Source organism: Anabrus simplex, chromosome X, assembly GCF_040414725.1.
Source record: "Anabrus simplex isolate iqAnaSimp1 chromosome X, ASM4041472v1, whole genome shotgun sequence".
Taxonomy (NCBI): Eukaryota; Metazoa; Arthropoda; class Insecta; order Orthoptera; family Tettigoniidae; genus Anabrus; species Anabrus simplex.
Genome location: NC_090279.1, coordinates 196,715,155 through 196,733,688, shown reverse-complemented (window position 1 = coordinate 196,733,688; position 18,534 = coordinate 196,715,155). Strand labels below are relative to the sequence as shown.

The 18,534-nt window shown below is 41.0% G+C and overlaps 1 protein-coding gene across 1 annotated transcript in view; it reads right to left on the bottom strand.

The window, feature by feature from the left end:
* The window catches only part of LOC136886391 (U3 small nucleolar RNA-associated protein 25 homolog), a 62,004-nt gene extending 43,889 nt beyond the window's left edge, over positions 1–18,115 (bottom strand). Inside the window, exons 1-2 of the mRNA XM_067159167.2 lie at positions 17,394–18,115; positions 13,225–13,847 (exon numbers count right to left, since the gene is read on the bottom strand). Coding sequence (XP_067015268.2) covers positions 13,225–13,847; positions 17,394–17,879 — 1,109 coding nt within the window. The 5' untranslated portion in view covers positions 17,880–18,115. The remainder of the gene's footprint in view (positions 1–13,224; positions 13,848–17,393) is intronic.
* Between the last annotated feature and the right edge of the window lie 419 nt (positions 18,116–18,534).

Below are 18,534 nucleotides of genomic sequence, written 5' to 3'. Positions count from 1 at the left end.
ATTCTATCTTTTTGGTGCGTTCGTTTTTATTTTACCCTTTGGTGCGTGCTGTTCTGTCCTTGAGCGGACGGTTGATGTGTTGGGGGAGTTATTTGCCTATTTGATGTATGGTCCCACTCCTTCGAATTTATGTGCCTCCACATTTATTCTTCGATTACATGAGTGTTGGTCATTCGTGTCAGATCCTGTAAAATTGGATCTGTACGAATTGTGACCTTACCACCTTGTGCGTCTTAGGTTGCCTATCGCATTAACCTTGTGTTCCATGCTTATCATTTCTACGGAATACTGTGTCCTTTAATTGAGGCAATCTGTTTTGGTATCCCGGCTTGATGGGGAGACCATTGTGTGTAATTGCTAGAGACAGGAATTTGCCTATTTAATTCCTGTGTTCAGAAACGTAGGCTTTTGAGGTATAAATCCCTTTTAGGGCCTTTTTAGCTATTTTTCGTTGGTTTTAATGCGCCTATAAATGCCTATTTCAGGGGTTTGTGCCTATTTGGAGTATAATTGCCTATTTTATGCCTTTTTGAATCTATTTTTAAAATAGCCGACTTTCTTCCAGTGCATTATATTGCAGCTAGTGTGCTCGACAGAATTTTCTCAATATCTGTTTACCCCACGAACAAAAATGGGAATTCTCAGAAGTCACCAGAAATAGTCTTAGGGAAATTTCCATCAGGAGAAACAAGGAATAATTTGACCTTGAAGCCTTCAACCCCTCCAACCTCCTAAGACATGTGCGAGAACTAGTCAACGTCGAACTTGTTCACAACCCATATGCCCTGTACCTTCATTTCGATGCAAACTGTTGTACATGTACGCTTTACGTTCAGAACTGTTGTGATTTATTGTGAAGTGGAAGAAGAAGTGTGTCTGCGGCAGTGTTCGAAGAAAAATCGTCGAGGTCCTACTGGCTGAAGCAGTCGATCACAGGGAATTCCAATTTCACTACGGATGGAAGAGTATTCTGTCAAGTTTGATGTAAGGAGGTAAGTTCGTTTCTTCCTTTTATCTTTTTTGTGACTGAGAACTATGATCGCATTTCACTGTAGCATATATAGGCCTATTAATTTATGTATTGTGGCAAGTTGTTTTGTTGCAATGCTGTATTAGTCGTGAACTTTCAATTAATTTATGTTGCTAAAATGCAAATAATCATTAAATTACTGAACGAGGAGTTAGAACGCCGGTGGTCTCTTGTTACAGAATGGATGAAAATTAAATCGGGATTTTGAACTGTGATTCATTTCCAGCATAAATAGAGATTTACAACTGAAATGCAATTTTTAAAACTCCCTTTAAAAATCAGGAATTCTATCACACTTCCGCTAAGCCTTCACGAAACACAGGTTGCAGATCCAATGTAGCCCAGCTAGGACGATGCCACAACGTGTTTTACAAGGCTGCCAAGACCATCTTTACAAGGAAAGGCCAGCGAAAAAACCGTTGGTCTAGACTGGTGAGGTCCTGTTAGTAACCACTGTGCTTGGGGGCGCGGGGAGCAAAGAGAGTCTGAGGGGCGTAAGCTCCCAGGTTAACAAGCCTCTAACATCCCCTCTAAAGTCTAGTTAAATAGTGACAAAAATAAGTTTTTTTGCTAGTGGCTTTACGTCGCACGGACACAGATAGGTCTTATGGCGACGATAGGATAGGAAAGGGCTAGGAGTGGGAAGGAAGCAGCCATGGCCTTAATTAAGATACAGCCCCAGCATTTGCCTGGTGTGGAAATGGGAAACCACGGAAAACCATCTTCAGGGCTTCCTACAGTGGGATTCGAACCCACTATCTCCCGGATGTAAGCTCACAGCTGCTAACCGCACGGCCAACTCGCCCGGTAAAATAAGGTTATGGGCGCATGTCACGTCAGTTTCAAATTACGCGGTTTTTAATTTTCAATGAGTGTTGCGGCCTTGTGGGCGCACATCATGCAGGATCTATTGCAGGCAACAGAAAGTAGTCTTCATGTCAGCTGACCCGGCTGGCCAAAGCCGGCGAATAGAAACAAGTAAAATGTTCACAAATCTGAGATTCATAGTGCTTCCGTTTTCATTCTTGTATATAAGTAAGAATACTGCTAAGGCCAGCTTGGTAGGTCCTTGGCAAGCATAAAGAAAAGATCTCTCCTCTACGCTACCCCGGTATCGTTTCACGTCTTTTTTATTATATTTTTCACCCGGTAAACTCGACACGATATTGCCAAATTATAACTGAAAATCCTCGAGGACATATATTTCCATGTAAATTACTAATTCCCTTGTTCCTACTTTTTGTACTTCTAGAAACATCATCTCTAATAGTCTTCTTTTTTAGGAAACAAATGTATGATATATACTAAGCATTATTGCCAATTAGCCCAACTGTAGAAATTTAAGATGTAGGGACAATGTAATTTATGTCAATTTTATTACTTTTCAGATCAAATGTGTGAAAAAAAAACAACACATAGATCAACTGAGAAATACTGCGATGCATCTGATACGAGTACAGAAGTATGTATCAACGCAGCCTTTCTACCAGTCCACCTTGGGTACCTACCAACAACCATTTTCTTCAGACCTATGCACTGCAATGTTGGGAGCTAATATGCCCCTGAATAAACCGGAGCATCTTCAAATTTCAACAAGCTGCCGAGAGCAGTCATCAAGTTGGAGAAGAGTGGCATGTCGCTGGTGTCATTTATGATTGTGGAAGAAGTCGGGGATGTTTTGACCGAACCTCTACAAATTGGCATAGAACTAACTACGCATTCAATGGGCCAATTGAACGAATGTCAAGATATCTAAACAAACTGGATATTGATATATTTAACTGCTCATTGTCAAAATTGAGAAATCACTTACATAATCTCCAAATCTATTACTTTCCTGTGATTACTTGTAATATAACCTGTGTATATATCTGTACATATTTTTCTACGTATACGCCATTGAACTTTCTTTTTAGTGTGTTTTGTTTTGTTTACTCTTCTCTACTGTTATGTAAAATGGTATTACCGTTAATTATTATTATTATTACTATGAAGGCAGACGCTGTTAGCAAAATAAAACCAGATGAAGTGACTTCATTGAAGTTTTGTCCAATCACTACATCTGATGTTGAGAGGTCTTTCTCTTAGTACAAAAACATTATGCATGAGAGGAGAACAAGATTGTTACCGGAAAACATTGAAATGTTGCTTGTAAATTTCTTTTATAGTAATTGAGTGTGTTATTAAATTATAAGAAATATTTTCATGCCTATTTTGTTGCCTATTTTACACATTAGTGCCTATTTAAATGCCTATTTTGGCTAATTTAAGAGCCTATATGCCTGCCTATTTTAACTGTTTTTAGTGCCTATAATTCTCGTCTCTAGTAATTGCCCTTTGGACGGACCGATGGCCTCGCGAAACATATTTAGTAGTGTGTTTGGGTGGATGAGGTTGTGCGTGCATGGGTGTTGTATGTATAGACTGAACGGAACAGAAGCCGCACTGTACCCTGTATATTTTGCCTGTACTAACTCGCGTGATTTTTTTCTTAATATTCCTCCTCCATTTCTGCTCGTACCTGACTGAGCCTTGTGTCAGACTTATTTTTGATGGAAGGCTTTTTATTTCTCATTCTTGGTTTTCTATTTTGTATTCTTCTGCTTACTTGACTGTTGACGTTCGCAATCTCGTGGTTTCCAGCCACGGAGGTTCATAACTGACTTTCTCGCCCCCCCCGCCCCCCGGTCCCTTTTCACGCCTGTTTTTTCTCCTTTCTGTACATGTAAGTGAACATCGACCTGTATGGGCGTCTTGGAAAAAAAAGTGAGAAAAACCTTGGATGTTATGCTCAGTGTGTATGTATTTCTTTCTTTTAACATTTTCTATTCAATATTGTAATGTGTCGGCAGGGTAAATAAATGAATAAATGAGTACAGAACCTGGTAGCGTCCTATTTATAAGATTTATTAACTTAAAAAAACACACACACCCAGGGAAACAGGAACGAGTCCTCGGCTCCAACAGACAGATACTCCATCAGGCTGACATCTCAGCCAGGCTATCACTGACTGCGCTCTTCGCTAACTCACACCAGCGAACTCAATCTCGCTCTCGCTCACTCACTCTCTAACTGACTCTCACTCCAAGTTAATCCTCTCCTTATATACCTGCTCTGGGCCTTCCAGAACAGTCTGGATGCTAGATGTATCCAGGAACCTCGCGAGATAGAAGACTCCAGATTAATAGTCAAGTAATTTCCATCGTCCTCTGCTGTGGGACCGCAAACGGAGGCGAGAGTGCCAGCCTAGCACCAAGTGTTGCTCGTGATTGGCGCGCTCGAGCGTAAGTGGGGTGGGGCCGATACGATGACGCCCCCGATGCATAGCGAGTTGGCATGGCGGACGTCGTAACCATTACAATATCCTATTTGCATGTTTCATTGATAAATTTTTCTTAATTTACCCTTTCAATAAACTGGGAATGTGTGTGCCAATTTGCTTTTGATTCCTCGTAGCGTTAGTCCTTTAGTATTATCACTATTATTAAGGGACTGATCTGCAGTTCAAGGCTGATATATTGTCGCCTTTCCCTATCGCGATCGCCAGACCTCGTGTTATGTGTGCACTTATTTCCTCACGTTTCCCATATTGATTCTCTCATTTGTACTCTTTTTCCGGGATACGAGTGCGGGTATTGGCTCAGAAGTGTGGGAGGAGATATGCTGTCATGTTACCATCAACATTGCACACCACTGGCCATATGCGTGCAAGCTTATTTTGTCATTCATATGAACGAGGTAGTTATTTGTGCTGTCTACATGGAAACAGCTCTCACGTAAGTCGTTCAAATGAAGAAGGTAGTTTATTATGAACTAGCACTAGCAGTGCGAGCTAATACGTACATTATACAATAGATGGTGCTTGCTTAGGTTTTAGTCGTCCCTTAATATGAACTAGCTGACGTACCCGTGCTTCGCTACGGAATTTTACACTGTATATAGAATTCCAGGTTAGGTAGTGTACGCGTTGTGAGCAATATTGCATTAAATTGCAGAGCTCTTAATGTTACCCTAGAAATGCGATGGGGAAGTCACCAAACGTCTTTTCTCATTTGAAGACTGAGTTAGGGAATTTTCATTGTAATGGTAGACACTCACTCTCCATCTGCATTTTTACATCTACAGAAAGACTGTCTTAGTGGTTTTCTCAACCGAAATGGTGTGCGATTAAATGCAATGCTTCCATATAAAATAATCGATCAAATTAAAAACCACACATTTTCTCACTTTTAATGAACAGGACTATGCTGCCAATCTAACAGTCCAAATTTCCAGAGCTGGAATGATCAAAGTAGCAGACAGACGTGATCCGTGAACAATCTTAGTCTTTTTTCGGCGGGGAGGGGGTTGAATAGTGGAGACTCTCAAGGCAGAAACTATGCCCTTTTACTAATCTGTTTCCTAGGAGTACCCGATGAGTCAGAAAATCTTAATTCACTACAATGGCGGCGGAAAAATCTATCTGACTTGGAGGCAAATTTTACCTCCAAGCCAGAGGATAAACCCCTCTTCACTGCTAATTTGGAATAAAATGATCGTAGAATTTAAAAGAAGTGAAAAGGAAGAAGCTTTCCTTAAGAAACGGCTCATTTCAGGGTTGAATTTTGAGTTATTCAGTGAATTGTGGTGCTATAATTTGGAATAGGCCTAAATTGTTATTCTAGACCAGGCCATACTACTACTACTACTACTACTACTACTACTACTACTACTACTACTACTACTACTACTACTACTACTACAGGCCACTTTGCTTATTAAACACCTTGAGCAAACTTTACGAAGGATTGATTAAAACTAGACTGGAGAAAGAACTTGAACAACAGGGAGGACTTTCTTCAAACCAGTTTGGATTTAGAAAGGGTAGAACCACAACCCAAGCTATTGAGAGGGTGATTCAAATACAGGCAGAAAGCAGTGAGAAATGGGCTGCCTTGATAACGCTAGATGTCAAAAATGCTTTTAACACTGATTCTTGGAGCATTATTTTGAGAGAACTTCGTAGGATGAACATTTCTCAGTATCTACAACAAATAATCGTTAAGTACTTCAAAGGACGAAGAATACAATTTCATGATTTAGAAGATCTTCAAATGAGTGCTGGCGTTCCACAGGGATCTGTCCTAGGACCCACCTTGTGGAACATTCTATATGATGGTGTCTTACGCTTGCAGCTGACAAAAGGGACAACATCTATTGGTTATGCAGATGACCTTGCAATAGTGGTAATAGCAGAGAATGTAGAAGAACTGACCTTCCGAGTAAATGAATCACTGAGACGAGTTAACCTTTGGATGGTAAATAATAAGTTGAGATTGGCTCCACATAAGACTGAGGCTGTAATTTTGAAAGGTTCCAGGAATTGGAAAACTGTCCGTTTCTTATTAAATGAGACAGTGATTATCTCAGGAAAGTCTGTACGATACCTTGGGGTTCTTATTGACAGGAATTGCACATTTGGTGCACATGTGAAGGCAGTAACCCAAAAGGCAGAGAAGAAGGCATCGACATTAGCCAGACTTATGCCTAACATCGGGGGACCAAGAACAGTTAAGAGACAGATTATGTGATCTGCAGTATATTCCATTTTACTTTATGCTGCACCTATCTGGCACAATGCACTCAGGAGGAAGATTCACCAAAGAGCTATGGAAAGAGTACAGAGGAAAATGCTGCTCAGAGTTACCTGTGCATATCGAACTGTTTCGACAGCAGCTTTATAAGTTGTAGCTGCCAGTATTCCCACTGACCTCCTCGTTGTAGAGAGAAAACTTTGGCATGAAAGGGGTGCAACTATATCTGCTGAAGAAAAGAAAGCTTCGAGGAACCAACTCTTACTAGACTGGCAAGACCGATGGGATGGCACAACCGATGTTGGCCAATAGACAAAAAAGCTAATACCCAACATAGGAGACTAGCTTAAATGTAGACATCGGCAGGTAGATTACTATCTGTCGCAGATCCTGACAGGACATGGAAGATACGGCGTATACGCCATGAAGATGGGAAGACGCAGGGAGATGGTTGTCGGTACTGTTCTGAAAGGGATACAGTAGAACACACTTTTTCCTACTGTGTTCGATGGGAAGAAGAACGAAGGAAAGCCTGCCAACAACTTGGCCGACGACTCACGCCAGGGAATCTGGTTCAGATTATGTTAGAGAGCCCGTTTGCCTGGAACACAGTAAAGGCAATGGCGACAAGCATTATGGGGATGAAGGAGAAAGAAGAGAAAGGAAGAACTTAATAATATACATCACTCCATTCTGATGTCATGCCGACAAGCAGTTCCAGAATGGTCTGAGTGAAGAGGGCAGGGGTTTTTAGTTGGCGGAAATCCAACTCCCACACAGAGTGGTGCCTTTAAAAGATTTTCCCCTGCCATAACAAAAAACTACTACTACTACTACTACTACTACTAAGTAAGCCTATACCTTAAGTATGCACACTGCTCATTCAAAACAGCGCATCAGAGTAAGGATCGAATACTGGAATACTATGATGAACCAGTGTGTTACGTACCAGCTGTATCAGAAAATGTATGAACCAGAGGAATGGCATGCTAAAGAAGAAAGTTTTCTAACTCTCCACCTACTTCCCGCCAGTATTCAGTCAGACTTTTATACTCGGTACGCAGCAGTAATCCCATCTATCGGAGTCGAGAGGCAGCAGACAAAGAACATCACAACAAACAATGGTCAATGTAATGTTATTGTTGATCAATATTATGCGCTTTCGATATTGTAGGCATTCACATTTAATTTTCTTCCGACTCTGAAATACCATTCTTACCAACGTCGGTACGGTAAAACTGAATAAAACATAAATGACTGGAAATTGTATTCTCTAGAACTTTTGTTATGTAATACTTTTCGATAGGACCAATAACATAATTATTTAAAAATTACATTTTAGGCATCTTCCTCTAAACTATAATTTTATCCACGGTCAATAAATTTGTTTATAGCTTAGACTGTTATTTCTTATTCCCCGATCTATATACCGATTTTCATTAAATTCTGTTCACCCATTTTCTCGTGGCTCGGCGTTGATATGGACTTAGCAACAAAATTACAAATTCATGAATATCTGTGTATCAGAGACGGTACGGAAAAAACGTATAAGAAATAAATGTTCGCAAATTTAATTCTATATAACTTTGGTTATGTAGTATTTATCGATACGACCACTAATAATATAAATATTTGAAAATTAAATTTTAGGCCTTCCCCTTAACTACCATTTCACTCAGCGTGAATAAAATTATTATAACTTAGATTGTAGTGGCTCATTCTCCGACTATGCATACCAATTTTCATTGAGATAGGACAACTAATAACGTAAATATTTGAAAATAAAACTTTAGGCCTAAACTACCAATTCTATCAGCGTGAATAACATTATTTATGGCCTAGATTGTGGTAGTCCCCGACTTTGCATACCGATTTTCATTAAATTCTCTTTAGCCGTTTTCTAGTGGTGCGTGTACATACATACAGACAGAAATTACGGAAAAGTAAAAAGTGCATTTCCTTGTTACTGGGGACATGACCGATACAGAAATACCATTAATTTCAAATTCTGAGCAATGTACAGACAAAATGCTTATTTTATATATATAGATGACACTAGGCAAGTTGGCCATGCAGTTAGGGGCACGCATCTGTGAGCTTGCATCCAGGAGATAGTGGGTTTGAACCCCACTATCGGCAGCCCTGAAGATGGTTTTCCGTGGTTTCCCATTATCATACCAGTAAAATGTTGGGGCTGTACCTTAGTGAAGGCCACGGCCGCTTCCTTCCCTTTCCTAGGCCTTTCCTATCCCATCGTCCCCATAAGACCTATCTGCGTCGGTGCGACGTAAAGCAAATAGCACAAAGAAAATATGAATGACAAACCATATAGCCTTCGATCGCACCCCACCTTGCACGCTGTTTACAGCTCGGCAGTTCGAGGGGCGTATGAATCAACTGTTTGAGAGAGAAGCAGCTATTTATCGGCTTTATCCACAGGAAAACATTTCTCTAAGATGATAATTGTCCTTTTTAGCTGTTAAAGAGCTGGGGAAGACAAACCCTGTGGAAATGTCCTGTTAATAAGGAATGTTCCTGAATAGCTAATATTACAATGTTAGATGTAAGTCTTTTCAGGTGTTTATAAAACCAGCATTTTTCCTTAGGCCTGACACTAGACCCAACACAGTGGGATGTGTCAGGCCCTACCCATTAATGGTAGGATGTATGCAGGTAAATTTATTAGAAGCCCGTTAACTTTTGATATGCTCTATTGGTGTAAAACATCTAATTCTCTCAATATTTCCATTAATATTACAATGTATAAAGGGGAGTCATGTCAAATCATGAACTACTATAGTTTTCTGTCCAATGCCGCCTAATTTTAACCACTACTACATACATCTCATTAGATTTCATTACACATGGGGCAGGACAGACAGTGACCAAGAATAGGAATCACCTCACACGAAAAAGCTTTGAACAGCTATTATTTCTGAACTGTTTAATGGCCCTCATTTACTATTACAGTTTCCAAGGACATCAAGGTGCCAAAATTCTGTCCCGCACGAGTTCTTTTACGTGCCAATAAATCTTCTAACAAGAGGCTGTCGTATTCGGGCACCTAGAAATTTATGAGCGTTTTCTATATGGTATGAACAGTTTAACATATTTTGTTATTTTAGTTCTTTACTCTTCTACACCAATACACTCATCTTACGATAACCTATGCGTACTGAATATACTACAGTAGTCTCGTGTCTGTTACCACGTGATAGCATGGTTTTGCTACTCCGCTCCAAGTGCGTATGATTTTGTTGTGCTTCATGTTGTTGACATTGTTTATTTTATGTGTAGACAGAGTATTTATTTATCAGTGCCCTTGTATAATTCCCACAACTGTCGCGTATGATAGAACGCTTACAGTATGTAAGTGCCAGACTGTGAACACATTTTTTTTTCGTAATGGAATTCTGAGTAACGGCGTAGTTACCTACCTCGAATACAGTATTGTTTGTTAATATTATGTGGGATATTGTTTTAAGAGGTAAACCAGCAACATTATCACCCCATCATGTGTATCGTGGACCGTATCTTACATACGACCGGACTCGAACCAACAACGATAAGATATCTACGAACCAACATGCGCTCAGTTACATAGCTAGCAGGCAAGTACGTCATTCTATGAACTTGGAATTCAATCGCCGCCTTTTGGAGCGCCTAGCACGAGCAGAAAACAGCTACCCAATGCACAGCGCCGCCACCAGCCTGAATAAGTGAAGAAATGGTAGCCACGAGAGACAGAGAGACAGATAAGCTTTCTTTTTTGTATAACTCTTCCTCCCCCCACCGTTCAGCAGTGTGAGAGATGTGCTGGCATATGACCATTAACAAGGCACGCCATTAGCCATTCACGTGCGAGCTTATTTTGTAATTCAAATGAATGAGGTAGTATATGTGCTGCTGTCTTCATGGAAACAGTTCTCGTGGCACTTCGTTCAATGAACGAGGTACAGTTTATTTATAATGAGCTATCTTAACAACAGCACTAGCGGTGCGAGCTAGTACGTACATTTTACAATAGATGGTGCTTGCTTAGGTCTTCGTCCTCCTTTAACATGCTGTATGCTCGCGTGAATGACCCGTTCAAAATATTTGAATGAACTCATACAAGTTCAAATAAACAAGTCATTCAAATGAACTAGTTATTTTTTTTGCAAGGGGCTTTACGTCGCACTGACGCATATAGGTCTTATGGTGACGATGGGATGGGAAAGGCCTAGGAGTTGGAAGGTACAGCCCCAGCATTTGCCTGGTGTGAAAATGGGAAACCACGGAAAACCATCTTCAGGGCTGCCGATAGTGGGATTCAAACCTACTATCTCCCGGATGCAAGCTCACAGCCGCGCGCCTCTACGCGCACGGCCAACTAGTTATTTCATGAACGACCCAACTCTATTGTAGACTGAAACCGATGACAGAGAGAGAGAGGTTTTCCTTTTCCAACTCCCAGGCAGTAGGATACAAGTTTATTGGCCATTGATGGGCAGTTTGCAACCTTCTGCACACCATCTTTGGCCCTTCCTCAGAGTGAGTGTGTTTCTGTGTCCAGGCAAGTGATTGCAGGTTATGCATTATGTGATGGTAAAGAGGTAGGTATCTCTCTCTGTGGATCAGTAGTAGTGTGTCAGCCTCCGGAACACAAGATAGCGGGGTTAAAACACAGCAGAGATAGTCAGATTTTTTAATGGTGGAAATAAATCCTTCGACATTCCATGTCGTACGATGTTGTCGTGTAAAGGATCTCTGGGTGACATTTGGTGTCCACTCGACAAAATTAATTAAAACTCAGCTGTAGGTCACTCAAGAAATATGAGGGTTGGAGAATAAGTCATTGTAACTATTTCTTTTTTTTTCTTGCAGATATGTGAGTGGATCACAAACTGCTACTTGTCGCATAGAAACTATGCAGACATAGTGTGTATTCTCAAGAGATGGTTCTGTGATAGCTGGTAGTAGGGACAGAGTGTGCTGTGAAATCAACTGTGTGGCGAGCATCGTGTGAGATGGAATTAACCCGTGTTGAGCAGCGCAAATACATCCAAATAGCCGTTCCCCAGAGGAGAAATGTGAGAAAATGTCACAGTGAATTGGTGGAAGTCCATAGGAATAATGCCTTCCATAGCGTACAGTAGCAGGGTGGGTAGGAAAGTTTCAGCAAGGACGTGTGGCAACCGGTAATGTGCAAAGTTCGGGGCGACCTGTCAGTGTGCAGACCGTCATCGAGCAGCTCCTGGAGGATGACAGACGATGGAAACTGCTGTCTTATACAGGGCAAGTGGCATCGGAAACGCACCATGCATAGAATATTGCGGACAGAGCTCCAATTGTGCAAAATCGCATTACGGTGGGTGCCGCATGCAATGACGGAAGTTCAGCGGGTAGATGCGATATACAACGTGCTCCGATCATCTAGCGCGCTGGCAACAGGACAGCGACCACTTATTGTCACCAATAATCGCCATCCTTGAATTTTGGGCCAGGGCATACGAACTGGAACTCAAACGTCAGTCTGCGGAGTGGTAACATGCCGGATCACCAAGGCTTCAGAAGTTCAGTCAGAATCCTGACCCCATTAAACTGATGGTGATCACCGCGTACGATGTCACAGTTATTCTGTGTGACTTCATTCAACGTGGCAGAACAGCGAGCACAGAGTACTACAGGGACTTCTTGGTTCAACAGGTACGACGTGGCATTCGGGAGAAACATCCAAATCTTGTTGGCAGTGCAATCATACAACGCAAAACCACATAAAGCAGTGTGTGTATGGCAGCAACTGTGACACTGGGGATGGGAAGAATTGGAGCACACGCCGCACTCTCCTGACCTTTCGCCCTGTAACTTTCATCTCATACGAAAGGTAAAGGAACCACTACATGGTAGCCAGTTTGCGAAACGAGAAGACATTGCCAATGCTGTGTGACAACAGATGACCCGATTCACATGGTGCAGCAAATGTTGACTGAGATGGTATTTAGTGCCTCCCCATCGTTGGCAGCATGTGGTGAACATTGCAGGGGACTACTCAGACCCAGTTTTGTCATGTCAACTGTATGTGTGCTGTGCTGGAATGTTGGTGGTGTGCTTGGCTGTAATTATTTTGCACCTTGAAACCAGTATTGTTGTGTACACTACTGTAATAAATATGTGAGGCACAGTGTTAGCGTGTTCTTCAATATCAATACAAGCGATTCCCCACCTCATCCTTTCATCTGAATATGTCGCATTTTCCAACTGGACTGGTATCTGCAAAAAAGAAAATGGTTGCAATGACTTTTACCCCAAACCTCGTATTCACTTCAATCTGCCACCGCGTGAAGTAAAAAATGGAATGTCAAAATTGATATGCAGACAGCCGAGATTGTAGATGAGACCATACGATTATTATTATTATTATTATGATGCATCACATGAGCACTGTGGAGAGGTTTGGAACTGAACCCAGGCTTTTGACACACAATCTAATGGCCAGGAATTGTATACACCTCCTCTCCTCCTCTGCCGACCAACAAAGATGATTTGTTACTCAATTTCCGAGAGTTCACTTTTACTTTCATTCCATAAGCAATCAAACAATAATTTCAAACACCACTTGAAACCAAATCGATACTTACCTCCGAGCAGACTCCTTGAATGGCACAAGAATCAGAACTTTGGGCCTCACCAAACCTTGATCACGGAATTCATCTGGCACTTCGTCCTTTTTATTCAGTTTAGCATTGTGATGAATTATTTTTGTCCGCGTTTTGAGGATGTGATTCACTGCATGCAAACAGTACACAAATCTAACTTCTTCCCCATTGTGTAAGCTTCTCGATGGATAATAAAGATCTTGATAATTATTTATAATAGAAAATAATTCCTTCTGCAGGGTAGTTAAGGCTTCCTCAGGTCCCTCTTCAATTTTTGTGAGGTGGTTATAATTTGCTTTTGATATGTTATTCTGAATTTGAGGTTTAATAAATAATTTTGACCAGTCCACAGAACTAATTCTAACTGGGACATTTGCCGGTTTTGCATACGTCTTATTTTCTTCTAGACTAAATTTTGCCTTTAATTCCGTGTGACTAGAGGACACTTCTTGGGGAAGTAAGAACACTAATGGACCAAGTGTTGGCCATTCTTCGTCCTTCTTCTCTGCGACTACAGGCTGGCTTGAAATGCCTTTCAGTAGAGGCTCATCCAAGTCGTAGTGGAAATGGCACACGAAGGGATCTAGAGAATCGTCTGGATCTTCCTGTAAATAAAATTTAAAAGCGATTTATAGATAGGATCATAAAAATGAACACATATTAGAATAAACAATAACAATGAGTATGGAAAGAGGAAGCTACAGAAAGAGGAGACAAGGACAATCTCCGAATCATCATTTTTTTACAATTTGCACTACGTCCCGCCTAGGAGTGGGAAGGAAGCGGCATTGGCCTTAATTAAGGAACAGCCCCAGCATTTGCCTGGTGTGAAAATAGGAAACCACGTAAAACCATCTTCAGGACTGCCAACAGTGGGGTTCAAACCCACAATCTCCCTGATGCAAGCTCACAGCTTCATGCTCCTAACCACACGGCCAACTTGCCCAGTTCCATATTTTCAAATAAACAGGCTCTCTCCTCACCAATCCCCATTTTTCTACATCCATTTCATCGTATCCATTGTTATCAGTCTACCTTCTATGTGAAATTCAAAAATTTCTGTAGTTAGTCTATACAGTTTTCAGTTTTGCCTCATCCAGGAAGAAAATGTCTTTTTAAAAATCTGTTTTGATCCGGAAAGGACTTGCAGTAACATACTGTACCAGTGTGCACTACTAACGATCTTATTCCAATCATCGCCAAGGGCCCCATAATTATTGTAACATTGCACATCGAATCAAAGACAGACCTTTTGAGAATCATTCAATATAATTAGCATGTCTTTGTTGTTTGTCACGTGTAATCAACAGTAGTTTGAATTGGTGCGTTCTTTGTATAAAGCGACTATGACTGATTTTCTAAGGAAAACAGCATCATTGATCATACAAGAAAGTGTAAACAATCATTTCAATGAATTAAATGTGTCCGTACACCGAGCGAGTTGACCGTGCAGTAAGGGTTGCGAAGCTGTGAGCTTGCATCCAGGAGATAGTGGGTTTGAACCCCACTGTCGGCAGCCCTGAAGGTGGTTTTCAGCCTCAACCGTCTGAGCCACTCAGCCCGGCTGTTAGAATCATTTAGCATAGCGAAGTTGACTATTACATCTGTGTTGAATTCTGGGAACGACACCAAGCTACTTAGAATTCACCTATTGACAGTGGGTGTTCAGCAAGATATTTGGGAAAGGGAGCAATATTTTTCTAGGTTTGGTCTAGTATTGGTGATACATCTCTCAACAAGCCTTTAAATGATAACACTCTTATACTTTATATCACCGAGTAATGTGGTTGCATGCTGCTTCCTTCGCCTAGAGTGTTACCGATTATCTCTATATTACAGCAATACGATCATCAATACTATATCCTGTGTACCCCGACTTGCATCGCTAACATCTACACGTGGAATGACTGTCGTTTATTTACTTCTCATGGCTTTCTTGCAGATCACGTGATCAGACAGTCGACAAGGCTGCTAACCTGTCTAGTTAGGAACTAAGGTAAGCTCTAAGAAAAGGTGAATTACGACTTTATTTCTTGCCAGGCAGACTTATCATTCGGGCTAGTGAAAAAACCACTGGACTGTGATTAAGCAAAGGGAGTCTCAGATTAGGGCTGCAAAGTGGCTTTTAGGCATTTAGCATTCTGTACAGCGATCGTTTCCTTTACATATTATATTTATTTGTGCTTTTATTCTGCCGGGGTTGGTAACGCAATCTAATTATCATCATTGAAAGGAATGATGTCGCATCCCATTTTACATCGGCAAATAGGAATTCAAGTAGCTACTTCGGCGATGGAGAATGCTGTGTGCTACTCTTTATTAGGTCATAATAGTAAATGTACTTCTGGGGGCAGGCTGGTGGGTTCCTGGACATCGCAATAAACACATCTCTCCTCCAATGCAATTCCAAGTAAGATTTGCATTATTTTTACTTCCTTAATGTTATAAACCTTGGAGTACACAATGTATATTTTTACCATTATAACCAGTTTGATCTTCATACCTTTAGCCATCAGCATTATTTCCATCTCATCCCCTCCTTCTGAAATGTCTAACCCTTAATTTGAATATTCCAATGTTTTGCTGATTTTGTAACTTTAAAATCTTCTAGGATTGGGCCATTTCTCCAGGTAGATACATCAGAGGAAAATCATGTAACATCTGGCACCAATTTCCCACAAAAGATGTATTACAGATGCACGTCTACTGACACTGAAAAACTTAGGGTGAGCCGGATTCGCTGGATGAATCTTGTTTCACAGTATGCTACATAGTATGAGAGGAACTAAATAACTAGCATTGGGAAAGGAGGGGGCATGAACTACCATCTTGGCCATCAACATTTGAAATTAAGGCAAAAGTTCAGTAGCGCAATTTTACAGTCGTTTGTTTCTTTACTGCGGTTGACATGATCATGCGGTGCAAACGGCTAGCGAATTTACAACTTACGAACTAGTGGTACATTATTAGGTGCGACAGCAAAGGCTAGGGCCGCAAAATAGCTGTTAGGCCTCTAGCATTCTGTAGGGTGATAGCAGTGCATTCTATGATGGACAGTGGTGAAAGGCATGCTGGCTAATGACAAAGCCATTGGTCTGGGTTGGTTAGGTCTGGCTAGTGACGAAACCACTGGTCGTGTGAAGCACTCGATTCAGTTAATTGACAGTAGGAAGAGTGGCATGTCAACAAGGGAAACAAGAGGATTATGCCAAATGACAAACTGCCCATGTATAACCAAAATATCAAGAATAGATGGAGACATTTGAAACACAGCAGTTACTCCATTCTGGGATTTGGGAGGAAGAAAGCACATTTCGTTGGGTACTTGGCTGAATTCCTGTTCAAGACATCCTTCCCCATTCATGAGGGTGCACGAAATCTTTAAGGCTGGGCTACATTAAGGTCCGTTCAATAGAAAATTATTGTTCTTCTGTATTGTACATTGTTTTATTACAGGTCGGAATTTTATTGTGCACGGGTTGGTAACAATGTATTTGTCTTGACTGCTGGAAATATCATATCTGATTATAACTCAGCCAATGGAAATGCTAGTGCATGCTTGAGCAATGGAGAATTGGGCTGGTGTGTGGGTTCCTGGCTGTTCAGTTAGCACATCCCTCCTCTACAATGTATTCCACAAAAGATTTGTATCATTTCAACTCCATTTGAATGCTATAAAACTTGGGCATCAAAATCTCAATTTTTACCGAAACGACTACCCAACCCACTTTAAGAGCGCCCAGAGAAGATATTTACTCAGTTTTGTCATTTGAAACATACTGTAGCCATATGCGGTGCTTCAAACAAGTCCAACAAGCTGAGAATCAAAACTGGCTACAAGAAGCAACTTTGCCAATCTCTAGCTCGTGGTGGCAGATTCAAGCACCCATCGTCAAAGAGTTAACCAAAATACCTAAACAGTGATGAGAAAATAAAATTGAGTAACATAAAAAACCCAACACCATTAAATGGAAAGGAACAAGCGATGACCAAAGGACTTTATACTTTAATGAAACCACCTTGTACAAATGAACAGCAACAGTTTCACATTAAACTCAGGATCAAAGTTTGCCTCACAAATACAACAAGTTATGAACCTCTGATAGATTTGCAATATTATTTAACAAAAACAATACAGGCCTAGGGTATACCTTTTCCTGTTCATCTCCAAAAAAGGCAGCATCTTCTTCATTAAAAATGCTGCCATTTTCTGAACTTTCATCGTCACTATTTTCCAAACCTGAAAGTGAATCGTTGGCAGATTTGCCTATAGTTGCATTACTGTCTTCACACACAGATTCCAAGTCTTCTTCGGAGTCATCACTTTCCACTGCACTAGTTTTCGTCTTCACTCGATTGAAGGTAGATAATAACATTTTAAAACCATCCATTTCCTCTTCTGATGAGGAATCATCATCTACCACATCTACCTTCGTGGCTAAACGAGTTTCAGATTCATTGTGTGCTTTCACTATAGGCCTTTCAGTACCTTCAGACTGCGAAAATCCAGACGACTTCCCATACGGTATATTTCGTTTCCGTGATAATTTGATAGATTTCTTTTCAGGACGTCGCTTCCTTTCACGGGTAAACTTATTCTTTTTCCCACTAGAAAATTTATGCTTACCACGTGCCATCGTGCGAAATCTTTCCAAACACAAACCAACTCACACACCCACCTAACCACTGCTAAGTACCAACAAAATACTGCCTTTCTCTTACATGATCTTTTACGAACCTTACGCTAACTCATCCTTTTTGAGCTAATCTGCTAACCTAATCAAATACTCGTAATTTCTTCAACTTCGCTAACTAACTAAGATCTAAGAACTGACCTAACCAACATTGAAAACACTAGCCAAATTCACAAGAGTCTAGCTCCTGAGGGAGCAGTAGTTTCGTGTTTTGCCGCATAGCGCTGTACGAAAATAATCGGAAGACATCGGTAACTTTCGTGAGGGAGCTTTAGTTTCAAGCTATGGCACGTTACGTCGGGAGCGCGCTGGTGTAGTGGATCTTGCGAACCAGCTATGAAACGGGTCGTTGTCTACCAGGCCTCTGCATGCGCGGTCTTTTCAAGCAGGCCTACTAAATTGACAGAGAAGCAACAGTTAAAGCAGTGCCGCTAAGTATACGGCTATCGCTCCATTCCTCAGCGCGATTCCAATTGGCAGTGCGAGAATGACTTGCACACAAAAGCAAATTATTTTTCATCACCTTTTTATCATCATCATCATCATCATTTCAATGGTTTCTTCGAAGATGCAGGCGACTCTGAGTGCCTGTGTTGTT